At 31.1% G+C, this 24,870-nt stretch overlaps 6 protein-coding genes and 1 long non-coding RNA gene across 15 annotated transcripts in view; 3 read left to right on the plus strand and 4 right to left on the minus strand.

Moving 5' to 3' along the window:
• The first annotated feature begins 2,384 nt into the window (after positions 1-2,384).
• LOC127064914 (vasopressin V1a receptor-like) lies at positions 2,385-4,852 on the plus strand. The gene is made up of 6 exons (XM_050996582.1): positions 2,385-3,157; positions 3,250-3,457; positions 3,577-3,671; positions 3,909-4,207; positions 4,326-4,457; positions 4,540-4,852. The coding sequence occupies exons 1-6, from the start codon at positions 2,883-2,885 to the stop codon at positions 4,635-4,637; spliced, it is 1,107 nt and encodes a 368-aa protein (XP_050852539.1). The 5' UTR covers positions 2,385-2,882; the 3' UTR covers positions 4,638-4,852.
• LOC127064946 (uncharacterized) lies at positions 3,279-4,196 on the minus strand. Its single transcript, XR_007781873.1, has 3 exons — positions 4,092-4,196; positions 3,508-4,006; positions 3,279-3,392 (listed from the first exon to the last, which is right to left on the minus strand). It is a non-coding gene; the product is annotated as an uncharacterized LOC127064946 (long non-coding RNA).
• Positions 4,853-5,282: 430 nt separating the features above from the next.
• Positions 5,283-8,872, plus strand: LOC127064932 (uncharacterized). Its single transcript, XM_050996627.1, has 4 exons — positions 5,283-5,836; positions 6,096-6,312; positions 6,673-6,876; positions 8,359-8,872. The coding sequence occupies exons 1-4, from the start codon at positions 5,789-5,791 to the stop codon at positions 8,769-8,771; spliced, it is 882 nt and encodes a 293-aa protein (XP_050852584.1). The 5' UTR covers positions 5,283-5,788; the 3' UTR covers positions 8,772-8,872.
• On the minus strand, positions 8,861-11,148 carry LOC127064904 (RAB6A-GEF complex partner protein 2). Of its 2 annotated transcripts, XM_050996561.1 has the most exons (8): positions 11,089-11,148; positions 10,915-10,999; positions 10,550-10,762; positions 10,340-10,461; positions 10,150-10,257; positions 9,871-10,020; positions 9,677-9,789; positions 8,861-9,590 (listed from the first exon to the last, which is right to left on the minus strand). In XM_050996561.1, exons 3-8 carry the CDS (start codon positions 10,669-10,671, stop codon positions 9,060-9,062), a joined length of 1,146 nt encoding a protein of 381 aa, XP_050852518.1. In that variant the 5' UTR covers positions 10,672-10,762; positions 10,915-10,999; positions 11,089-11,148; the 3' UTR covers positions 8,861-9,059. The 2 variants fall into 2 exon arrangements, with proteins under 2 accessions (XP_050852518.1, XP_050852528.1); XM_050996571.1 differs by lacking the exon at positions 11,089-11,148 and having other exon boundaries at positions 10,911-11,080.
• A 140-nt stretch (positions 11,149-11,288) lies between these two features.
• LOC127064922 (DNA repair protein xrcc4-like) lies at positions 11,289-14,174 on the minus strand. Of its 3 annotated transcripts, XM_050996614.1 has the most exons (4): positions 13,736-14,174; positions 12,864-13,679; positions 11,506-11,591; positions 11,289-11,429 (listed from the first exon to the last, which is right to left on the minus strand). In XM_050996614.1, the coding sequence occupies exons 1-3, from the start codon at positions 13,865-13,867 to the stop codon at positions 11,547-11,549; spliced, it is 993 nt and encodes a 330-aa protein (XP_050852571.1). In that variant the 5' UTR covers positions 13,868-14,174; the 3' UTR covers positions 11,289-11,429; positions 11,506-11,546. The 3 variants fall into 3 exon arrangements, with proteins under 3 accessions (XP_050852571.1, XP_050852561.1, XP_050852551.1); XM_050996604.1 differs by having other exon boundaries at positions 11,323-11,591; XM_050996594.1 differs by lacking the exons at positions 11,289-11,429; positions 11,506-11,591 and having other exon boundaries at positions 12,678-13,679; positions 13,736-14,173.
• A 1,645-nt stretch (positions 14,175-15,819) lies between these two features.
• LOC127064864 (bifunctional 3'-phosphoadenosine 5'-phosphosulfate synthase 2-like) lies at positions 15,820-21,068 on the plus strand. 2 transcript variants are annotated; one of them, XM_050996478.1, is made up of 7 exons: positions 15,820-16,173; positions 18,737-18,907; positions 18,993-19,628; positions 19,713-20,147; positions 20,225-20,428; positions 20,546-20,828; positions 20,947-21,068. In XM_050996478.1, exons 1-7 carry the CDS (start codon positions 16,087-16,089, stop codon positions 21,042-21,044), a joined length of 1,914 nt encoding a protein of 637 aa, XP_050852435.1. In that variant the 5' UTR covers positions 15,820-16,086; the 3' UTR covers positions 21,045-21,068. The 2 variants fall into 2 exon arrangements, with proteins under 2 accessions (XP_050852435.1, XP_050852444.1); XM_050996487.1 differs by lacking the exon at positions 15,820-16,173 and adding an exon at positions 18,446-18,538.
• Positions 18,190-24,870, minus strand: part of LOC127064768 (protein qui-1) — a 52,331-nt gene continuing 45,650 nt past the window's right edge. For 4 of the 5 annotated variants that reach the window (XM_050996324.1, XM_050996331.1, XM_050996340.1 and 1 more), the window contains 5 exons: positions 24,507-24,813; positions 24,210-24,435; positions 23,938-24,133; positions 23,343-23,859; positions 21,918-23,257 (listed from right to left, as the gene is read on the minus strand). In XM_050996324.1, coding sequence (XP_050852281.1) covers positions 22,962-23,257; positions 23,343-23,859; positions 23,938-24,133; positions 24,210-24,435; positions 24,507-24,813 — 1,542 coding nt within the window. In that variant the 3' untranslated portion in view covers positions 21,918-22,961. The other variant, XM_050996348.1, reaches the window with a different exon arrangement.

A 24,870-nucleotide genomic window follows, 5' to 3' on the forward strand; every position in this document is an offset into this window, starting at 1 on the left:
AAAGATATTGCACGACCTGCGGCACGAAGGGCTAAAAGAGGAAGAACTAATGTGACGGTGATATAAAGTGACTTATGGGGCCAAACGGGAACTTTCGATTGCCTCGGGAAAATTGCGGCTCGCCGCCAAACACGTTCACTGTGTACTATTCCCTTTATATCTATCTAACTATACGTATATACATACATATATATAATATACACATACACATACACACAGAGGTATTTGTATGTTATGTACATATGTATGTAGGTATGTATCCATATCGAATACTTTTTGAATTCTTCCTTCTTATGCTACGCGAATAACGTCGATAATAACGCTACTTCCAGCTGACGGACCACACGAATGGTCATCGAAAGAGTTGGCAAGAAACCCATCTCCCTTTTATTCTACATTGTTACATTCGTATTCATATAAATGCATCGCTATTCGGTGACCTGCCAAATCCGCAAATTTCGATCGCTAGCAAATCTGGCTATTTTGTTCGCATACTTCACAAGCACGTATGTATGTAGTATAATATACATAATGCTCCTTTTTTATTCTATCTATATCTCTTTCCTTCTCTGTCTCTGTCTCTCTCTGTCTCTCTCTCTCTTTCTCCGTCTCTCCGAGTTTTTCTCTCAAATCGAAATCTTCCATTATATATTTGTAGGAGATGAAAGCTCGATAGTACATACATCCAGTGGATACATACATATTGAAATAATAATATATTGAATATATAAAATACAATTTCTTTCTCTCTCTCTCTCTCTCTTTCTCATAACTCAATGCAAATTCTCAATGCATAACTCTATTTCTACAATAGTGATTGTTTCTTAAAAGTCCTTCATTCCTACTGCAATGAAAAAATTGAAGAAATTAAAAATTATTCATTTATACATACTTAAGAAAAATATTACTTTCATAGATACTACTATTAATTATGAAAATAAAAAAAATATAAGAGTAGAAAATTAATGATTTAAAAAAAACTGTTCCTAATATGAGAGTCTTATATAAATATTATATATATATATATATATATATATATATATATATACACATATATTTTGCTTATATAAATATTCAGAATCTTAGAATACTTGTTACATTGATATTTCATATCCTAGATATTTCATAATACTTCATTAGCAGTCCATAACAAAAAAACGTAAGAAATATAGTAAATTAAGATAGCTCGTAACTTTTCCGCTTAGATGTCTACTTGACCCGACGAAGAACTACACGCCTATTTAATTGTTTCTACTTAGCAATTCTAAGCGAGCCGATGAGTATCAGTAAGTTTATATTCCTCGACTGAATAAACTTGTATCATGAAGAATATAATATTTACTTGACATTTATAGAGTAACTCCATTTTATTATCTGCACTTTATTATTTCTTATTTTATGATCGTCAATAATGTCTTTAAAAGATAATCTGTATGATTTGTTCCAATTTTTATAAAACGTAAAAAGAAAAAACTAAATATTCATAGAATTGCTCGTAAAAGAAGAGAAAAAAGTTTACAATGACGGATCGTGCGTATTTTGAGAGATCTTTGGGAAAAGAAGGTCAACCCTAATTACGTGATCCTTCCAAAACTTTGTTAAAAAAATAAACGTGTTTCTCAAAACCGGACAAATTCTGTAATGAATCCAAGTCGGCAAATGAGTAAACGACCAAGGTCGTTCAGACGATCGACTAGTTGACGAGAAAAAGAAAAAAAAAGACACGTTGGCTAACCTCGTGGATTGAAAATATCAAGATGAAAGATAATTAATAATTTGGTTGCAAAAATTTTTCGAATATTTTTTTATCAAGTTAATATATATACACATGTACAATAGTCAGATAATTTACATTTGTATTGACTGAATTTTTGTGACTCAAATGTCAAAACATTTCTCTTAGAATAAATATATGGTTAAAAAGGTATCTAATTATGTAGATATATAAATACATATAATATATATAATAAATAAATATATAAATATAATATATAAATAGATATAATAATATAATATATATGCAAATATGTATCTACGTATGAATCATCTCCAAATAGTTCGATATCATTCGCAAGGAGCATTCGTATACTATATTCGAGTATTGGAGATAGAAGCAAATTAAATGCTGATAAAAAAAAACCTCGCAAACGTGTGAACGACAATAGACCCGTATATATGAATCATAGCTAGCACTTTTTATTTCACAAGAAGTACTGTCCATCAAGAAGTACCGACCACTTCAACAACGATTCTCTCATTGACCCTTGGCATCTTACCATTGAAAAACATAACACGATGAGAATTAATAAATCATTTACTAATACGTCACTCAAAAAAATAACAAGACATCATAATTCATTTATCGACGAAGGCATTGGTGCGCGTTGAAGAGAAAAAAAAAAATAATAAAGAACAAGATGGACTTTGCATTCAAGAAATTGGCGTCTGTACGACAACGCATCGAGCTGTGTTTCCATCAAAAGTTCTCGGGACTTGCTTTAGAATAGAACGTAAACTCTTTTTTGGATTTGTGCTTTTTTATCTTTTTTTATGAGACTTCTTGACGAGTGGACTTCATCAAAGTACATCGATTCGTTCGTGAAAATATTTTTGAATTTGATCGTAAAAACGGATTACTCCTCTTCAATTTAAGAAAGATATATTTCGAAGAAACTTCAATATGTGGTATTATACCGATAAGAAGGTTATTTCGACAAGAACGGAAGTCGATATGAATATTCAATTGGCAGAGTTTTCAGTCGCACATACGTTCGAACGATACGCATAGATGCGCAATCGTCTTCGAAAACTTATTCGGATTAGTTCAGTGGTCCATCAAGGAGTGCCGATCAAAAGTATTTTTTGTGTTAAAAGAAGAAACGATGAATGAGAAAGAAAATTCGTCGTTTATAGACGATAGTCAGAAAGATGGCAGAGACGAGTATCTCGCTAAATGGGAGATCGCACTTTTAACGACTATATTATTTGTCACTGTCTTTGGAAATAGTTTGGTATTGTTTTCTATCTATTTAAGAAGATATCGTGCCCGTAAAAAACTCAGCAGAATGTACTTCTTCATTATGAATCTTAGCATCGCCGATTTATTGACAGGTTTACTCAACGTCTTACCGCAACTCGCTTGGGATATCACTTACAGGTAAGAATCTTTGATTTTTGAATCCGTTCGATTCTGTACTAAGTCATTGAGACAATAACGATGATAATTGAGAAGGATTTTAAATGAAATAGATTCCAGGGAGGGTTGGTGCTCTGTAAGCTAGTGAAATTCTTTCAAACGTTCGGCCCTTATCTAAGTTCTTACATTCTGACGGCAACGGCGATCGACAGATATCATGCAATTTGTCATCCTCTCAGTTATTGCAGATTTACGTCTAGAAAATCAAAAATAATGGTTTATTGCGCTTGGTCTCTCTCATTGATTCTGTGCATACCCCAGGTATCAAAATTACAACTCACAAATTTTTCTATTTTTTACCATTACTATACCTTAACGGATATGGAAAGAATAGAGAATTTATCGAATATCGTTCCTATCGCCATTTTATTAAATTCCAGTTATTCGTGTTTTCGTATCAAGAAGTAACGCCAGGAATTTGGGACTGCTGGGCAACTTTTGACATAAAGTTTGGCGAAAGAGCGTACGTCACATGGTAAGCGATATTCCGTTTGCTCTTGTCTCTCTTTCTCTTTCATCTTTGCTTCCTTCCTTCCTTCCTTCCTTCCTTCGTTTCTTGCTTCCTTGCTTTCTTCCTTCCTTCCTTCCTTCCTTCCTTCCTTCCTTCCTTCCTTTTCTATTATCATTTCCTCGAATCAAGATTTACTTTGCTTCTCATTATTACAAGAACGTAAACGCAGAGGAAAGTTTTGTGAGTTCATTCTTAACGTAGGTACAGTCTAATGGTCTTCCTCTTACCATTCATCGTTCTGGTATATACCTACATTGGAATCTGCGTCGGTGTGTGGCAAAGTAATAGAATGTCCGGTGCTGCCGACGATAGAACATACATTAGAAGTGTCAGTGGGTTGGCTCGTAATCGAAGTTCATTCATTTCTAAGGCAATGATCAATACCATAAGGCAGACTATAGCTGTAATCACTCTCTATGTTATAACGAGCATTCCGTTCATCGGATGCGAACTCTGGGCAGTCTGGGATCCCGAAGCTTCTAAATCATCTTTCGTTAATGGTAAGTAAAAGTTCGTTAGTAGGGATCTCAAAGGAAACGATTCTATGGTAAAAATTTTATCAATATTTATTAAAGACCTTATCGAAGGTTAATCCTTTATCTTTTATCGTTTTTTCAGGTCCCACGTTCACCATCCTGGCTCTTTTAAACAGTTTAACCAGCTGCGTTAATCCATGGATATATTTATCGTTTAATCAAGAACTATGCGTAATACTAATGAATTACTTCTGCAATCGGCACGAATATTACGGTATAAACATTTTTCGTAAACCTTCTCACAATTGTATAACCGAACGATAATGCGTTGGAAAAATAAAATTCTATATTTACAGGTCACGAAATATATTGCACTAACACAAACGACACATCGACGAGGACATCGTTGATGTCCAGAATATCGCGATATGCTGGTTCAGTAATATTTCGCTAACGAAGAGAACTCGACGATATGTACAAGTCAACAAAAAGAAAAGAAAGACCAAAAATGCATTTTCTCGTCTCTTTTCGACGACACGTGCATTATCAGGAGACGATATTAATTAGCTTTTAATTTTAATCTGATATGTTAAAGAAATATTTTTATATATCATTATTATGTAAACGCACTCTCACAAATTATCCCATTAAATTCACATTCTTTTTGTATTCTTTTCTATTTTTTATATATTGAAAGATGCCATTACGAATTTGCATTATGCTCGAAAATTCCGTATAAATTTGTAGCCGATATATAATATTGTATATACGTAAGTGCACATAGAAATTTATGAATATACACGGTTTACATGCTCGTTTCACGTAATAAAATGAGGCGAAAAAGATTCGATTCGAAGCGTGCTCACGTTGAAGCATTTTTAAGGACGTTTCCAAGTCGTAATTTCCATCGTATCCTCCTCTCGACGAACGACATTCTTAGCGATCTGTTATACTTGCACGGTTCTGCCTCATTAGTATTTCTATCGAACGAGCGTCTATTATGTTTCGACGTTTGTATTCCCCATGTTTATACCGATCAACTCAGGGATTCTCACGGCGATGCTGATGTCGCACAGCAGGAGCGTATACTGACGTAGATTAACTATTTTTCTTAACATCTCCTTCGTTAAATATGATAGAAGGAAAAGAAATGTCCCTTGAAAAATGTACTGAGCGTAGTCTTAATTAACCTGATTGCGATTGTCTCCATTATTTTCTTCATGAATACTGTTCGAAATGCGACACGAACTCTTTGAAAAAAAATCTAAAAAAATTGGAAGGAAAAATGTTGATACTTTCCTGGAAAAGTAAACGATGCACTCGGCACGCCGCAAGAACTCAAACATGAATGAATGAGAACCCCTTACCGGAACACCTGAATACTTAATAAACGGATAAAATTAACATTAATAACGACTGTCTGTGCCCGATCCACATTTTATCCGAGGACAAACGAGAACGACGCTCGGCCAAGATATATTCCATACGGGGGCGTCATTTGAGGAGGACTACTCTCTAGTTTTTCATTCTTCGCTCGGAAGAGGAGTGAAAATTCGAAAGACTTTCTCCGAACGAAACGGTGGCCCACGTCCGATCCAATCTGGCATGGAACAGAATCCGGAAAGATATCCGAACGAATTATCGAGAAACGAGGTACTATCATTTACGACTCCTCTCGCGATCGAAGCTATGCTTTTATATCAGTCGAGAGGCAATATAAAGGGAACAAAGAGAAAGAAAAAGACAGATAGATAGTTTATATATATATATATATATATATATATATATATATATATATATGTATGTATGTATGTATATGTGCATGTACATGTATATATATATATATACATAAAGAGAGAAAGAGAAAGAGAGAAAAAAACGGAAAGAGGCAAAAGGGGTATTTCTTTTTCAGTCGGAAAATGAGAGCAACGACGAGGAATACGCGCGTTCTCCCATTTTACTCGATCTCGACGAGAATTCAAAGCAACAAGAGCTACGAGAAATGGAACATGAACGAGATCGTGAACGACAACGGCAGGACATCGTCAACCACCAAGAAACTATTTTACCGAATGTTCTATCGACGGCCGATCAACACCTACAGGATCAATTATCGCAAAGTGCATCAGGTACCTTTCGAGTGATTCATCGTATTGCTCGTCGCGGTATATTCGACGGATCTTGGTAATCAACGAAATGGAAGAAAACGGTTGGTTTAGCGAACGAACGATCGATGCTCCTCTTTTATTCGCTTCTTCGCAATTAACTTAAAAGAATCAAATGTGCCTTATTTCGTAAAGAGATTATCGCACTCTTCGAGATTATCATTTAGAAAAATGGCCTGTTGGGAGAACGATCCAAGAAAAAGAAATTCAACTTCGACGCTTCCAACGCGAAGAAGCGAATTAAGGTCCCTCGAATGTCCTCGTCGAATGCGGTCCTCGATTAAAGCTATCGGTAATCGCGTCATTAGTAAATTTTTCCTGCAGACGATCCGACCGTGATTCGACGTCAATCCCTGAGAAGAAGATGGCAAGATCCTAATAGTCTCGAGGAACGCCAACAAACTTCAGACAATGTGTTAATAATAAGAGTACCGGAACCAGAAATAATAGGTGGCCATCCACAATTGGAGATACTTCACGAAACGAATATAAAATCGGTACAGCGTGAACCCTCGCAAACTGAAAAAGGTGAAAAATATATCGAAATTAGTATCGTAGATCTAATTACGATGAATCTAAGCATCCTGATAACTATATCTTCATTGGTGTTATTTCCAAATACGTTTATTAAAGATTTCGCGATAGATTTAACAAAGGGGACTGCTTAACCGTGGCGAATCGAGTTCGTCGTACACTTTCGAAGAAAAAGTATTTTCGGCAGGCAATCTAGTTTCTAGTTCTCGTTGCAATAACATTACCCGTAGATTCTTATCCCGCGTACGTTGAATCTGTCTTACGAACGTAGAAACGATCTCTTCCCGCGATTTTTGGTCCACGATAGGATTCTCTTCCTTGCGATAAACGAGATACGATAATGATTTTGGGGCATCGCTTTTCTCTTCTTCCTCTATCGCATATTTCTTTTTACTCTTACCCATTATTTGATAAAACAAATGTAAAATCAATTGCGTGATCCAGCTGTTCCTCCATCGACTCCAGTGCCGTTTATTTTCGCAATGGATGCGCCGATCGTTCATCTTCTCTTGCCTAACCCCGTCATTTTCCATCGACTCTTCTTCTTTCTCATTTTTTATGTTATCAGCGACTACCATGTCAGACTGCTCTATCTTCCCTATAATCGATTTTGATGATCCTCGTAGAAGATCTCCGTTAGTTCCCACGAAAACTTCGCGAAAGAATCCCTTGGAAAGTTCTTCGTTCGACATGTATGAACAACCATCGTCGTGATTGACGAAAGCCATTTCTGTAGATTTCTCCGTCAAATTTATTTTTTTCCCATGATTCTTCGTCTTCGCATCAAAATTTATTGAAAAATCCTCGCTATCGTGGGGATACTTCGTTTCAAGGTTCGATATGCGTTGCAGGAGAAACATCATTGTCATTTTTTCACGAGTATGAGGCAATGGATTTTTGAAATACTGTGCATCGTTTAATTTCATCCCTAACGAGCATAACGAATGCAAATATGAAAAAGTACGAAGCGAACGGCCGACAATATTAACTAACCTTTTCGGCTCGACTTCATTTTTAATCAAATTTTTTAACTTATCCGGAATAAAATCACAAAATTAAATTTTTACAATTCGATTCCATTCAACATCATTTTTAGTTTATATTTTCATGTCATTTGTAAAAGTACCGGGACATCGTGCGAAATTACGAATTTATTCTATACGATATTTTTAAGGAATTGTCAATTTTGAACTTGTTTTCATTTATTTTTTATCAAATTCACCCATCTTTTTACCAATTTCATCCATCTTAGATCTTAATGATAAAACAAAATACATATATATCATCTAACGAGATATTAAATCCACGAGATATCGAGTATGCAATCGAATTGACTGCTATAGATAGACTCGAAAGAGTTAGCGACATGCGAAATACAATTTAACTGAACTAAATTAAAAATAATCGAATGAAACAGAGTTTATTCGATCGATCATTGCGTACGCAGATTCTATTTCCCATTCGTTTTTATTTCAGACTACAAAAAGTCAGCATGCGATCGCGAACGAACGAGAATGAGAGACATGAATCGCGCTTTTGAACTTCTCAGATCAAAGCTTCCAATATGCAAACCACCAGGTAAAAAACTGTCTAAAATTGAATCACTAAGGCATGCTATAACATATATCAGACATTTGCAAAGTTTATTGGAACCTCAATACAATTACGTTCCAAATGTATCGGAGAGAACAACGTATTATGGGAATCATACGATACCCTTCGAAATACATCATCCTAATCGATGGGAACCTTTTAGCTACTATCGTTATAATCCTGATCATCACAACCCTTACGTCACTCCGTCTCCTCCCAGTTTGACATCATCCTTGCATCCGCGATTATCCTGTGATCCTGAAGAACGACCATTCCCATACGATTCGCGGCATTGAGATATTAAAGAAAAAAAGAAAAAAACCATGTACTTTAGTATACATATTAAATCATATTTAAGTTGCAATAAAGTAATAAAGTTTTCGTATTTCTTTTATTACCACAGTACTTTTATTATTATTATTACTATTATTAATATTATATATACACACACGTGTGTGTGTGTGTGTACACTTATAAACCTACGTGCGAAATAAATTATAATATCAATATTCTTTTATCGTAAAAAATCTTCTGTTTCTTTCAAAGAGACCACGATAACGTAACCACCGTCAAAGTTTTGACAACTAAATGACAATATTATATCTTGTTTGTTGAGCCGTATTTGGCGGAACCGTTGTAGGGTGTATATGAAGAGGTAAATCCCAAATCATCGTTTCAACATCCAAAGTCGAAGGACCGTGCCAACTGACCGTGTGTTCATAAGGCATTTCAACTAATTTCGAAGTAGTTACGAATTCAAAATGTAATCTCCACCTTAACGTTACCAGTTCTGTCGTAAAATCTGGTGTTACGTGTAATGGTATAGGTAATACCAAATGAGAGTATTTCAAACCTAAACACATTTCATGATGTTTGTTATAACTAACTAAAGTTGGTATTGTCGATTTTCCTCGTCTGTATTCCTCCGCAACATGTTCCTCCGATTGTAAAGCAACGGAGACTTGTACACATGATACAGTAGCGTTTGAAAAATCGAAAGTACCAACTATATCCTCTCCTAATTTATAAGAATTTTTAAAGAGACAAAATCTAACTACACGTCCACGTCCATTGGTTATATTATAAAAATTGGGACTTCTTCTTGCAGTTAAATTCTGGAAAGATTTCGTCTTATGTAAATATGTATGTAAATGTTATAATATAATTTTGTTACTTTCTTACAAACGTTAAAAAAACTAACCTGAAGAGTTTGAAGTGCTATGTCTAGTGGGGTTTCTCTATGCTGTGTTTCCATAAAAGGATTATTAGGACTTAAATCGACGCTATCGTTGCAAGTCGTTATTTCCGGTAATTCTATAAATAAAATACTTCTATGAAACATTAATAATATACAATTTTTTTTCTGGATATATAATACAAAATAAGAATAATTACCACTCAAAGATAATACTCTAAAGGGTACACGCAGTAGTTTGATAACTGTGTTTACTCTTTGAGTTCCAATTGTAATTTTGTAAGAATATTTTACTGCCTGGCCTCTATACGAAGGAGGAGCATCGCTTGGAATTGTTTCTCTATAAATATCTACAAATACAATAATATTATACATTAATATGTATAAAACAGTTCCTTTCCTTCATTTTTATATAATTTATCTAATATTGTACAATAAAGTTAATTATATATATTTCTCAAGTTATAATAACAACTTACATGTCTTACTTTCACCAGGCGATAATCTTAGATCACAGAACAAAATTTTTGGCTTTGTATTTAATATAGCATGACCATTGTCTTGTTGCCATGGTACAAAAGTTGTATCTGTAAAAATCCCTTAACTAAATAATCATCTTAACTTTATTCAAAAAACAAATGTAATTTGATAATAATCCTGTCTTCTTACTTGCATTTATTGCCGCCAATCTAGCAGTAGTATTTAACTTATCTGAAAGTACCACTTTACTGTTCATAGAACATTGACAATGAATTTGAGCACTGGCCCAAGCAAGACTTTCAAAAATATCACTGCAATAAAATAGAATAACATTATTTTCTTAAATAAAGCTATGGCATTAATCTTTTAAATAAAACTATATGACATAAGTAATAATACCTGTGGCTCTGAGATATTTGATGAATTGGATTTGGAGGATTACTAAATGTAACAAAACATTCAATGACTTCTCCAGAAAAATATACAGATCCTCTGACAAGTTTTGCAGTAATTTCAATCATGTTTTAAAATGTTTAAATTTACATAACCTTGCTTATAAAAATCTTTCTTGATAAAAGAGAGGTTATATTCTATCCATCCAGAAAATTAGAACTGTAATGTAAAAGAAATTTAAAATTTATATAAAACAAATATAAAGGAGAAAAAAGAATATAAAATATATAAAATAAAATTTGTTTATATTAAAATCAACAGACATTTATTAATCAAGTAAAGTTAAAGTATATAGTCGAACGTGTACCTACATCATCTGTTATTGATAAAATACGACAATTTTATACGCAACAATGTATTTTGTAAATTTGGCATTGCTAACTCAATTTAAATGATCTACAAGAAAAGAAATATGATTAATTATGAATGAAAATTTTCACTTTTATATACGATAGAGCGAGTAATTGAACAGATTTGATATATACCACTACATCAACACATTCATTATACAAGAGCATAAAGGCAAAAAAAAAAATAAATAGAATAGAATCTTAAATGAAATATGTGAATATCAGTACGAAAAAAAAACACATACATATTATATCAATGTTAAAAATAAATAAATAATATATTCTACTAAAATATTTTTTCTAAGACTCAATACATATACTAATACATGGTTATATAATAAAAATATATTGTAAAGCATTTGTTTGTAAAATTATCAGGATGTTATCTCAGATTTTAAAATCAAAATATACACAACATTGTGATACTGATACTTCAATAAATGAGTTAGTATCAAATTGTACACATAATATTATTTCTAATAAAATAAAAAGAATAAATTAATATTTATAAAAGTAATAGGAAATATAGGCCTTGGCTTTCAAGTCCATTACCATTGTATACTTTTACTGGAAATATTGTTGATAACTTTCCTTTACCTCCTTGCTGGTATTGGAATACTAATGATGTTATTAATTGGCTGCAAAATACAATTTGTTTACCTCAATATACAGTAAGAAAGATAATACATAAGATTAATATTATAAAATTTAATATTTATATTTTCTTTATTGTTTATTTGATATAGGAATGTTTTGTTAAAAATTTTATTGATGGAAAACGATTATTGTTAATTGATGCCTCCAGATGCATAAAAATTGGAATTCAAAATTTTCAACATATAAAGGTTGATATATTTTATAATTTATAATATTTTTTTACTTCATTTATATATATTATTTATACATATATATATATATATATATATATATATATATATACACATATACATATACACATATATATATATGCTTTTTATATATATTATTTTTATATATTATTTATACATATATATACACATACATATATATGCTTCTTAAAATTATACATATCACTTTTTATAGCTTATTATGGATGGAATTCGTAAATTATATAATGTTGAACAAGAAGAATATAATAGAAGTATTAGTCTTCCCCCACGTTATCCATGGACACATTATTTATTATATAAAATACCTGGTGGGCCAATCCGTGAAAAAACTAAATGTACTGAACTTTTAAAAAAAATGGGAATACTTCATTTTGAAAGTTGTTGTCCTATAGACCATTGGAAAATGTTGTCAACTAAATGGCCAGATTTTCCTACTTATCTGTATGGTCTCAGTAAACGTAAAAATGTATATATCAGAGAAGAACATGTAAGACAACCAAGAGGCCATACATATCACAAAAATGTGCAACATTATCCTAGCTGTTTTATAAAACCAAATATAAATTAAAACAAAATACATATATATTTAATATTAATCACATGATGTAAAATTACCTTTTTTAAAGTTATTTTACAAAATATAGAATGTATAGTAATTCACAGAATGTGATACAATTTTTATTTATTTCTTTCTCCATTTTTCTTTAATGCATTAGTTGCATATAAGCATATGCATATATATATATATTATATACAGAAAGTTATATAAATCTCTCAGTTATATATTTTGCATGATTAATGATTAAAAAAATGTATAATTTACATTTTTATCAAGTAAAATATTAAAAAATTACGTTTCCATTTTGTTATTGACTTCATTAATTTCACTTCATAAATAAAAGATATTAAATAAATTGCACATTGTTTGTACATAAATTACAAATATTATATATACTATATAATATATATATATAATACTAAAAACTTTTATTAAGAAAATAATTCTTCTTCTGATTCTTCTGCAAAATCTAGATGGCTTACATTTGATTTGATGGTACATGTCTCTGGCATTCGTAGTTTAAATTCACATTCACTTTCGTTACTTGATACTGATGATGTTGTAGATATACATTTCATTTTCTTATTTGGAATGTTATCAAAATAATTTTGTTTAATTGTTGTACTAGTCGTTGCTTCCATTTCATTTACAGTATTCCTATTAGTAAATTTACTTCTTTTGTGAGAAACATAAAAAGATTCTTTACTTTCTTTATCAGAATCTTCACTTTGATCCATGCATTTATCAGATACTGGTTCTTCTAAATGTAATTCAATATTTTTTGTACTTTTATCATCCATGTCAGAGTCTTCACTACTCTGATCTGTGCTTACATCATATATTGACTTTTGTGCACGTTCTGTACTTTTAAAACTATTTTCTAATTCCCTAATCTTTTTCTTTTTTGCATTTAATATTAAGATAAATTTTTTATACAGTTCCTTTTCCATATTAGTTTTCATTTTGATCATTTCCTCTATATCAACACTTAATTCTTTTTTGGTATTTATCAGTAACTCATTTTCTGTTTTTAATTTTGAAATTATTTCTTGTAAATGTTGTTGTTGTTTCAATAAGCCATATAAAGTTTCAGATATGGCAATAATATTAGAAATGGGACATACTGTAATTTTTCCTAAAATCCATCGTTTATTTCTTCTCCATTCAAATTTATTATCTTGAAGGAAGTATTGTATATCTGTATTTTTACCAGAAAAAGCATCTTTGGTTTCTTTTAAATATTCATTAAATGACTTAGAATGTTCTTGTGAATAATAATTTATATCATTTGTAAGCATCTGAAATTATTACGTATTATTACAATATAAAAATAATCTTGAAAGATAATATTTACCTCTCCCATTAATGGAACAGCAGATGACTTAAATAACATAATCTTGAAATATGTACTTGTCCATTCGGTATATAAAATATATTGTATCTGATCAATTTCATTTAATATCTGCGCAATAGTTATATCTAACATTCCAAATGATATATATAGTAAGTATTAATAAACTTTATATATATGTAATACTTGCACGGATAGTCATTTCAAGGTTAGGTCACTAATATCTTGAAAAATAAAACGTCATCTCTTATTTAAAGACACTTCTTTTCGCACTGGAGAAAGTATTAAAAACTGTGTTACAATTTCTTGAGCTCGATTTTTTAATATATCGATTATTCATACAATGTTATAAATTAATTCCTTGAAAAAGATCGTTGTCACTTATCGATGATTTTGGAGCAATCTTTGAAAATTTATTTACATGAGAATTGACAGGAATGTTTCTGTCGATCACAGTGACATCTAGCGAGCACGATGTGAATTATTGTTTCATTATCCACTCGTTACTACAATTTGAAATTTTTATTTTTAACAAAAGACTTTTAATTCTTTATAAAATTATTAAAAAACTTGATTACTCCGATTAATTTTAACATTAAATATTTTTTTAAATGATAGTATAAACATACATTAAAAATTACAGGTCACTGAAATATCACTTCAGCAATTCGCGCAGGATATTAATATCAATTACCAAAAATGTAGTTTCCATGTTAGTTCGAGTTATTCGATACTAGATGGTATTCGAAGTATCGATAATCGATCGAAGACAGCGAATTTTTAAAAATTATATCATAGATATATATAAATTTGATTTAATTAAATTAAAAAATTATTCCTATAAAGGATATTATTGTAGCCTATTGTAATCTATAAAGCACACTATGAATAAAAAAATTATAATTGTCTTGTTCAAGTTGCTATATAAAAAAATATTATTAAACTCGAAAATTTGTTTTGAGATAAGATTTCAAGAACGTACAATGTCGAAACCCAATCGTTATTCGAAATTTCTTTCCGCGGAATTTCAGATCAATGTCACTTCCAAGCATGAAGGTTTTCTTTTTGTCTTGACTTTTTAATTGAAAAAGTGACATAGAAACGGTTTTATATATCATTGAAAAGTAAGTTATCGTTTCGTCTCTTATAAGAGTTCAGAGTATGATGCAACGTCTGCGCGTTTGTTCCGCATCCATATTGATGCTATATGGCGTTAAACATTTAATTGTTAAGCCGCACGCTATAATTTTTTATTTTTTTTAACATAGAATGTAATCGATATGTAATCTTATTGAATGACGATGCCGCAAATATGAAAGAATAACGCTTGGACAAGTAGATATTTCTTATCGAAAAAAAAAAAATAATAAAAATGAAAAAAGAGATAATAAGCATTGTTAACATTCTATCTGACAATGAATTAAGACAATAATTCAATGAACTCAATCGTATAAAAAATTCTTAACGAAAACATTTCCGAATAGAAACTTTCTTTATTCTAATTCGTTTTAGATTTCAAAAGATATGGTGAAAGAGTTGACTAACGTGTTTTCATTAATATGTTTTCTTCTGAGCAATCGTTGTCTTTTCTAACAAACCGCAAAGACGGATATTGAAATCTGATAACCTTTCACCACGTTTTATCTTTACGACTTGTATCAATGGTAGTCATTTAGTTCTGCTATCGCGCCAAAGAATGCAATGACCTTTGAAAATAACTATGTAAACTAGGATTCTATGAAACTTAGGGAAAAAAAAGAAAAGAAAAACATCAGAAAAAGAAAAAAAAATAAAGAGGCTAATGTTTCTGTAAAGACAGCAATACCTCTCCCTTTCAAATTTCTCTGTAATGGAAACGATACTCCAGATCGGTCATTTGCAGTTCGAACTTTCAAAGTTATTTCTTAAACGACCTCGAGTTTTTCCATAAAGTCTTTTTTTTTCAAAAGAAACAAACGTACTATCAGGGACATATTACGTACATATATATTACATGTAAAAAGAAAACTCTTCGTCCCCCACCTAGAACCATCGCGTCGTTGACGGGAGTCTTACTACCCTCATTGTGATAATATATGGAAGGCACACGTATGTGACTCATTCCGTAGTATCACCGTCGCTGCTTCGATCTTGTTCGATTCGTCTTTCTGTCATTTCTATGCTTATCCGTGTTCGATTATCTTACAAATTTTTTAATCTTCTAATTCTATCGTGTCTAAAGCGAGAAAAACAAATATACGATTATAAATACGGATACCAAGATAATTTACGAAAATCGTTAATTTTCTATAAAATAAAAAAAAAAAAAGAATAATAAATTGCAAATTTTATTGACTTCGAAATATATTGGAAATATGAACTCTCCTCGAAAAAATGGAAGTACAGAAAAAATGGACGTGGAAAATGAAAAATGTAATCTTACCAACGGTATAAACAAAAGTGTAAGTTACTTTATATAATATATAAAATTCCATTTTCAATAATTTATTTTTATTTGCTTTTTTATTTTAATCCGAAGATGTCTTTACGATCTTGTCGCGAAACTTCGCCTTTTTTCCATAGGAAGATATATCTTTCATCTTTTTTTTTTTTATTTAGATAGATTTATATTTTCTTGTTTTTTTATTTTTCAAACATATTAACAATATATAACGAATCTCAAGTAATATATTGTAGTTACTTCGACTAATAAATAAATTGGTTACCTTCTGATACCATACCAACACGTGCCTCATTGTTTTTCTTTGATTATGGTAAGTTTGTATTTGAACTGTCTCTCAGGGACATTGAGATAAGATTATATATTTAGGCTAGTGTTTAATTTTCATTAATGTCGTACAATTATCTTATATAAATTCAATGTATGTACATAGCCAGATAAGTTTTATACTTATTAATTTACGATAAATTTACAATTACATCATCAATTAGAAACTTATGATGAATGACAGTACTGTTTTACGTTTAAAAAAATATCATTTCTTTTTTGAATTTTTTCTCTAAATCAATATAACAAGGAAATATTTGAAGATTGAAAACAAATTCTATGATAAATTCATCTCTAAAATTACATATTTATGTTATTATTATTAAGTTCATATATTTTAAAAATAATTATTATTATTAAGTTCATATATTTTTCATAAATTTATTTTTATTTGAGATGAAATCTAAAATTTGAGATGTATATCCATTATTATTCTTATTGTTAAGTAAACAGCTTATAAATTTTTTCAAAAATATGAGATATCTAAAACGATTAAATAATTTTGCAATTACGTGACGTACGATATATTTGATCATTTTAAAAAAAAATCAATATTTGATTTTAGTTAAGAATTAAAAAGACACATGTCCTATTATAAATCAGAAAATGATATAACTGTAAAAATGAATAATTAATTGTTCAGCTGTGAACACAAATGGTAGTGAAATAATTATCGAAAAACGTTAAACTATTTTTTTTATTTTATAGAAATCGACAGAGACAAATATGATGATATTATTAAGACACTGAGACTATTATTTATGTGTTGTTGCAATCGTCGTTCAATACAATAAATTTCTTGTTGAATAATTAACTTCTTATTTTTCTTTCACAGATTATTTAGTATTATGTATCTTATAATGTATTAAAAGAAAAAAAAACAAAGAAGAAAAATAATAATTTTCAGAATTTAATTTATTTATTAATGCATTAATTAAAAATAAATTACTCTTTATAATTTTCAATAACTTATAATAAATTTTTTATCTAAAATTTTAATTACCTGACATTCTCAACGGAAAGTTCAGTTAATTAATATAATCATTAAAAATTAACAAGTAAAGTTTATGCTATATAATTATATTTTCACTCTAAGAATAATATTCACTCTTTTCATTCATTTCACATAATTATTCTGTTTTAAATATTTTATTAATTAAATAATCAATAATGTATATACTAAAATTAGCAAAATAGATTAATTGCTATGATTAAATTTATCAGAATAAGTTATCTAAATCTCGATAAATTTTTGATAATGTATTTCATCTCTCACAAAATTGCTTAGAGTTGCGAGAATTCAGTATTTTGGAGGTCAATGATGTCTGACGAGAACTGGTTCCTCTGTTGTAGGCATTGCTAGCAATGAAAGTCACTTTCTTTTAACTTTCTCGCGAACGAGCCACAGTCTTGTTCTACGCTGTTTAGTTTAGTATCGGTTAACGCGGAATACAATTCGTAAGCATAACTTAGACGAATAATTCTCATATTTCTGCTAATCCGTTTTATACAAAATTATAAAAGGTGTGATGTGAACGTGTAATAGTATAAAAAAATAAGATTATATAACATTAGAAATTTATTAAATGAAGAAACCATCTAATTTTAAGTTTCTTTATCATTTGATCAGTGATTCAAATTAGTAACTCGAAAATTATATGATATAAATATAATGACTGGACTGACAAGATCTTTTCCAATTGTTTATCTTTATTTTAAATTGTTGTATAATTTTTACGTCGTATAATAATCAATTAAATTTAATTAATATTATACAATAAAATACAATATTACACAATAAAAGTTTTATCGATAACGGAAGCTTATCTAATAAAAAATAATCAAAATTCAATTTAACTTTAACGCCAATAGGAATAAAATACGTTAGATCGATTATTCTTATGATTATATCCAGATTTTATATTTTGGTATTTCCTTTCTATCAGAGGAATTTACTATTATTCCGATAAAATTTCGATTCAGCGATCATGGGAATCCTAACTCGACAAAAAACAGAAAATCAAAATTCTGCAAAACAGGTAATAGATTAACCGCAACTAATTTTGTATGGGCATATATATATATATATATATATATATATATATATATATTATGCAAATTAGTAATGTCCCAAAATGTAGAGATAAATGATGTGCGTCCTTCATAATAATTTTACTTTGCAAATTTAAGAGAAAGTAGAATCGTAATTACAAATCATGTTGTCCTGGTGTTTACAGACAATCGCGACTAATGTAAGTTCACAAGCTCATCATGTGTCTAGAGCGAAACGTGGCCAAGCCGTTGGTACTGTTCGCGGTTTTCGTGGATGTACTATATGGATGACTGGACTTTCTGGAGCTGGAAAGACCTCGATATCGTTCAAGTTAGAAGAATTTCTTGTATCTCAGGTAGAACGTCGATATAATATGATAGATCGTCAACCAAATAGGTTTTATCGATGATTATAGATTAAAATATAAAAATATCTTACAGGGTATACCGGCTTACGGTTTGGATGGAGATAACGTACGGACTGGTTTGAATCGGAACTTGGGTTTTAGTAAAGAAGATCGCGAAGAAAATGTCCGACGTGTGGCCGAAGTGGCCAAGTTGTTTGCCGATGGAGGTGTCATTACTCTATGTAGCTTCGTTTCACCTTTCGAGGAGGACAGGAGAATGGCTCGAAAAATTCACGAAGATTCGGAATTGCCCTTCTTCGAGATATTCGTTAACGCGTCGTTGAAGATCTGTGAGGCACGAGACGTAAAGGGTCTTTACAAAAAAGCTAGATCTGGTATCATTAAGGGCTTTACTGGCATCGATCAAAAGTACGAAATACCTATTAAGCCTGATCTCATTGTTAACACGGAAAATGCAACATTAGAAGAATCTACGGCGAGAGTCATCGAATTTCTCGAAAATCGTAGCATCATACCAAAGATGTACGGATTGGGAAGATCTGTCCATGAATTATTTGTTCCTGAATCTATGATCGAAGATGTTGAAAAAGAAGCACAAAATTTACAAGCGATCGAAATCAACGAAGTAGATCTTCAATGGATTCAAGTTCTCGCTGAAGGTTGGGCAGCTCCACTTAAAGGATTCATGAAAGAGAAACAATATTTACAAGTAAACTTTTCTATCCTTTAATTTGTTTTCTTTTATTGCCACTTCTATCTGTGCAAAGAATGAAAAATGTCATTAATGTTTCAGTCTCAACATTTCAACTGTCTCACGGAAAATGGCGTACAGATCAATCAGTCGATCCCAATAGTTCTTGCTGTTAACGATGACGACAAGGAACGTTGTCAGAACGTTACATCTTTGACATTGAGATACAATGGAAGAAATATGGCGATTCTTAGAAATCCAGAATTTTATTTTCATCGGAAGGAAGAAAGTTGTTCGCGAGTATTTGGCACAAATGATATCCGTCATCCTTATATAAAAATGATATACGAAACCGGAGATTGGTTGATCGGTGGTGAACTCGAGGTAATTGAAAGAATACGATGGAACGATGGTCTCGATGAGTACAGATTGACTCCTAACGAGATCAGAGCAAAGTGTCGTGAGATGGGAGCGGACGCGGTATTTGCTTTTCAACTTCGAAATCCTATACACAATGGACACGCCCTTCTTATGCAGGTACAAATTTTACAAAATACGATATACGTTCGATCGTATAATTTCAAATGTATAAAACAGAATAATGATCTTTTAAGGATACTAGAAAACGTTTGCTCGAACGTGGTTATCGTAAACCTGTTCTTCTTTTGCATCCTCTGGGTGGTTGGACGAAAGATGACGATGTACCTTTAGCAGTCAGAATAAAACAACATCAAGCTGTCCTCGAAGATGGTATCTTACACGAGGATACGATTTTAGCTATATTCCCTAGTCCCATGTTGTATGCTGGACCAACAGAAGTAAGAAGATATTTATCGTATATTATATCGTCCCATAATTAATTTATTATCATCCATTGTTGATAAATGTAACTTTTTAAAATTATACTTTATCATTCAAATGATTTTTACTTCCAGGTACAATGGCATGCCAAAGGTAGACTAATCGCTGGTGCTAACTTTTATATCGTTGGCAGAGATCCTGCCGGTATACCACATCCAAATAAAGACGCTACACCTGATGGTAATCTATATGATAGTACTCATGGTGCTAGAGTACTTTCGATGGCTCCTGGTCTTCAAAACCTTGAGATTATACCTTTTCGAGTAGCTGCTTACGACGTGAAACAACGGAGTATGGCGTTCTATGATCCCGAAAGACAAAGCGATTTTATTTTTATTTCAGGAACGAAAATGCGAAGTAAGTTTGAATATCTTATAACACTTGTTAGATAAATCAATACACGAGAAAAATATTGATAAGATCAGATTATATGAAACTATTTTTAAAATTAAATATATTTCAATGTTTATATCAGATCTAGCCAAATCTGGCGAGAACCCACCAGAAGATTTTATGGCACCCAAAGCATGGAAAATTTTATCAGAATATTACCAGGGAATAAATAACAATTGATGCCTTATCGATTGTTTACGATTAGATTTAGAATAGGTAATATCTTTAACGTATTTATAGAGTATCAGATTTTCAACATTCTTCAATAACAAAATGTAATATTACTTAATATTTCTATTAAAGATGCACTATAACTATTTATTTTCTAACGTAAGATTTAATTGAAATTGAATTATAGATTTACGAAGAATACTATCGTTTCTATATTTAAATCACTTAATCTATATTTTTATAGAGATGAGCTACAAAAGATTTCTTTTCAGAATTTTACAGAGAACGAATAAAAACTATCATATGTTTATCACAATGTAAATTTCACTGTTATAAAATTATATGAGAAAGAAATAAAAAATACATTTATAACACATAATGTGCGTTTCTATCGATATTTACGAATCCATAAATATATTCTTTACTTATATATAACCATATATTAAAAGAACGACAATAGAGATCTTATAAATTTTCATCAGTGAACATAAAAATGTATATAAATTATTAGCCGTTGTTTTATAGAAAAATATGAAAATAACGAATGTATATATATATATATATGTTGTAAATAATTTTTAAGAAAATAATTATTCTTGTTGATAGAAGATAATAGGTACGTCTTTATATATCATTACTTATTTAGAAAGAAAATCAATAAATCTTATGTTTTCCCCCCTTTTTCTAATATCTATCGACTTTGGTACCTTTATTTAATTTATTAAAGGTACGGACATAGAGTATTCTTAACATAGAATATACTTGACAGTCGAAGGATGAAAGAATATGGTAGGTGTATAGGTTTCAGCTAAAGGCTCTTTATCCTAGTTAATTGTCCGTCTCCTTCAAAGGAATTCATTTTAATCTGGAAGATCTGTAATAGAGTGTCCACAAATATCTGAATATACATTTATATTGTTTAAATAACGAAGAACTAATTTACCTAAGCATTCGCACACATTTAAACAAAAATATTACTTTAAATATTCTACGATCTAATATACGATACAAAATAAGATCCGAATATTTATAAAATCCATGCTAATATTTTAATGATTTATAAATATTTGCAACAGAAATTTTGCAATGAGTATTGCATCATGCAGGATGCATATAATTTTACTGATCACATTAAATGACTATAATTTACATACTATATACATAACTACTTGTTACTGTGTCTAAATAAAAAGAAAATTAAAATAATTTACTATTCGTGTTTTTTTTTTTTTTTTTATTACGACATTTAAATCAACTTCAAGTTTTTTTTTCACAAAACAGATTTTTTCAAATGATAATGCTTTAAAGTTACCTAAGATTAATTAAAAATTTATATGAATGATAATTATACTTTTTCACAAGTACTTTCGATAAATGATAATAGACTACGAAAAAAATAAAATATATAATCTATAAAAAAAAAAAAAAAACAAATACTTTTAACCCACTCAACACTTTATCACACATCATAATCCACGAATATTTAAGATAAGAACTAATTCATGGATAAGGTATAAACTAATTTGGAAGTATATCTATGATTAATACTTTATACAGAAACATTCGTAACGTAGATATTCAAATCTGGAAAAAATAAAATCTATTATTTTTTATTTCGATAACGATAACTCGTTTCCTGAACGAATTGGAAGACAAATTTGACAGTCAGATTTAACATAATATCAAAACGTGCAATATCTAAGAGCTACCGCTAGTATTACGCATCATTAGAGGATTTAATGTTTATAGTTATTTTAACGATATGTTTTTAATGAATATATTCAAAAAACACTACTAATGACACGTATAAGCACTATAGCGCAATTATATAAGCACTATTATATTGTATTGCTCAAACTATGATAAAGGCAATACAAACTACATTACTATGTGACTATGTGATCTAACAGCAAATAAAGAATATGTCTAGGAGGCGATGCACGACATGGCACGCCTACCTTCTTCTTCGGAGTCGGATATTCGAGTGGTTTGAAGAGAACTCTGTTTCGACAAAGTTCTTAAACCACGTGGTCTGGGAGGTGGAGATTGCTTGTTCCAAATAGCTTCCAACTGATCAAAATGTTGAGACTGAGCCAGTGCTGCTTGTTCCGGACCTAAGCCTGGTTGAGAACCAGCTAAACCAGCTTTACTAATTTCCTCCATAGAAGCACTAACACTGAATCGACGTTTCAATCGCTCTTCGACAGTTGATACCGTTATACCTTAATGTAGATAATAAAAAGTCGAATCTCTATAGGCTGATCATTCGATGTAAATAAAACAGAAATAACTAAATAATACATATACCTGTTGTAAGATGACCGTACTTCCGTTGCCACGTATATGTATCCAAAGAAACCTCTTTTTTCAATAATCTTCTATCAGGACGTTTAGGACCAGGTGGTCGTAAATCTCTCGGAGCAACGTACGGTGGAAGTTTAACATATTGCGCTGGTGTATTATGCAGACAAAGAATGGGCATGCATTTATGTTCTAATAAGTGTAATGCTAATCTCGAACAATCGGTAGACATCTCAACACCAAGAATTGGTACATGAAGCATAATAGAATTTAAAGCAGTGCCTTTTTTCGTATCCCAAACTATCAAACTCTTATCCTCGCTACCAGAAACTGCTAAGGTACCATCACCAGATAATCTGATACAAGTTACATAGCCAAGATGACCAGTGAGAGTATGCAAGTCTGCTCCAGTGTTTATATCCCATACAATCAAATTGGCATCACGTGAACCGGACACGACGATAGACTTGTCAAGAACTGCTACTGCAACGCAAGTGACGTGATCGGTGTGACCGACCAATACCTACAAAATAATTGTAACTTTATAAATTTTACAAAAACCACAACTTCTCATATCGAATATCTTCGATCTGTTATTGACCTGTGATAATTTGCCTCCAGCAAGCTGCCACACCTTAAGACTCATATCTCTAGAACCGGTAATAAGAGACTGTGAGTCAGGCGTTACTACCAAACACGTAATATCCTGTGAATGAGAAACTTGACGTTTCTCTTCTGGGCCAACGCCCAGACTTATTATTCGAACTTGATTGTCCCCGGTACCACAAACCGTAAATCTAAAATAATACAAATTTTACAGAAATGTTACAGAATCATAAATTTTATTCGAAAGACATTAGAATACTTTGATACCTCATGTCTGCAGCTACAGCAAAACATCGTCCTGGACCACAAACAGATTGAATCAAGGTTCCACTATCTGCGGCCCATACTCTAATAGTTCCAGCTCTGTCGGAACTTACAACTCTTCTACCATCTAACATAGCTATGACAGAAGTAATGGTTGCTTGATGTCTAAACGTCGCTACAACAAGGCCCAAAGTTAAACCCCAAACACGTACCGTTTTATCTTCCGAACCTATAACGACATTTGTCTTATTCGTTTATGAAGACATAGATTATAGATATAAACGATCTATTTATACTTACCTGACGCTACAAATAATCCAGACGCAGAAAAAGTGATACACGTAACACTTGCTATATGACCCTCTAACGTTGACATTAATTCATGCGTATTTAATTGCCATAAATTTACTAAAGAATCGACACCACCCGTAACTGCCATTGCACCATCTCTAGATATATCTAAACAAGATATAGGTGAGGTGTGCGGTTGAAGTGATTCTTGTTTTCCAAGTTTTTGTGGTTTCGACGGAGTTTCCTCTCCACGGAAACTCCAGTATGTCACACGTCCTCCCCCAGCAGTGATAAGGAAATCATCCTTTTCAGTAACCTATACACATCAAATTTATTTAATTTAATCTACTCTACGTCGACGTATATCGCAAAA

Source organism: Vespula vulgaris, chromosome 1, assembly GCF_905475345.1.
Source record: "Vespula vulgaris chromosome 1, iyVesVulg1.1, whole genome shotgun sequence".
Lineage (NCBI taxonomy): Eukaryota > Metazoa > Arthropoda > Insecta > Hymenoptera > Vespidae > Vespula > Vespula vulgaris.

Bases quoted from the DNA above. Each gene is read 5' to 3' on its own strand.
- LOC127064914 (XM_050996582.1), top strand. From the start codon at position 2,883: ATGAATGAGAAAGAAAATTCGTCGTTTATAGACGATAGTCAGAAAGAT. The intron at 3,458-3,576 runs GTATCAAAATTA...ATTAAATTCCAG, and splicing joins TGATTCTGTGCATACCCCAG to TTATTCGTGTTTTCGTATCA. The intron at 4,458-4,539 runs GTATAAACATTT...CTATATTTACAG, and splicing joins CAATCGGCACGAATATTACG to GTCACGAAATATATTGCACT.
- LOC127064932 (XM_050996627.1), top strand. From the start codon at position 5,789: ATGGAACAGAATCCGGAAAGATATCCGAACGAATTATCGAGAAACGAG. The intron at 6,313-6,672 runs GTACCTTTCGAG...TTTTTCCTGCAG, and splicing joins ATTATCGCAAAGTGCATCAG to ACGATCCGACCGTGATTCGA. The intron at 6,877-8,358 runs GTGAAAAATATA...TTTTTATTTCAG, and splicing joins ACCCTCGCAAACTGAAAAAG to ACTACAAAAAGTCAGCATGC.
- LOC127064904 (XM_050996561.1), bottom strand. From the start codon at position 10,671: ATGATTGAAATTACTGCAAAACTTGTCAGAGGATCTGTATATTTTTCT. The intron at 10,462-10,549 runs GTATTATTACTT...ATTTTATTGCAG, and splicing joins CAAATATCTCAGAGCCACAG to TGATATTTTTGAAAGTCTTG. The intron at 10,021-10,149 runs GTAAGTTGTTAT...TTGTATTTGTAG, and splicing joins GCCTGGTGAAAGTAAGACAT to ATATTTATAGAGAAACAATT.
- LOC127064922 (XM_050996594.1), bottom strand. From the start codon at position 13,867: ATGTTAGATATAACTATTGCGCAGATATTAAATGAAATTGATCAGATA. The intron at 13,680-13,735 runs GTAAATATTATC...TAATAATTTCAG, and splicing joins CTGTTCCATTAATGGGAGAG to ATGCTTACAAATGATATAAA.
- LOC127064864 (XM_050996478.1), top strand. From the start codon at position 16,087: ATGAACTCTCCTCGAAAAAATGGAAGTACAGAAAAAATGGACGTGGAA. The intron at 20,148-20,224 runs GTACAAATTTTA...TGATCTTTTAAG, and splicing joins GACACGCCCTTCTTATGCAG to GATACTAGAAAACGTTTGCT. The intron at 20,429-20,545 runs GTAAGAAGATAT...TTTTACTTCCAG, and splicing joins TGTATGCTGGACCAACAGAA to GTACAATGGCATGCCAAAGG.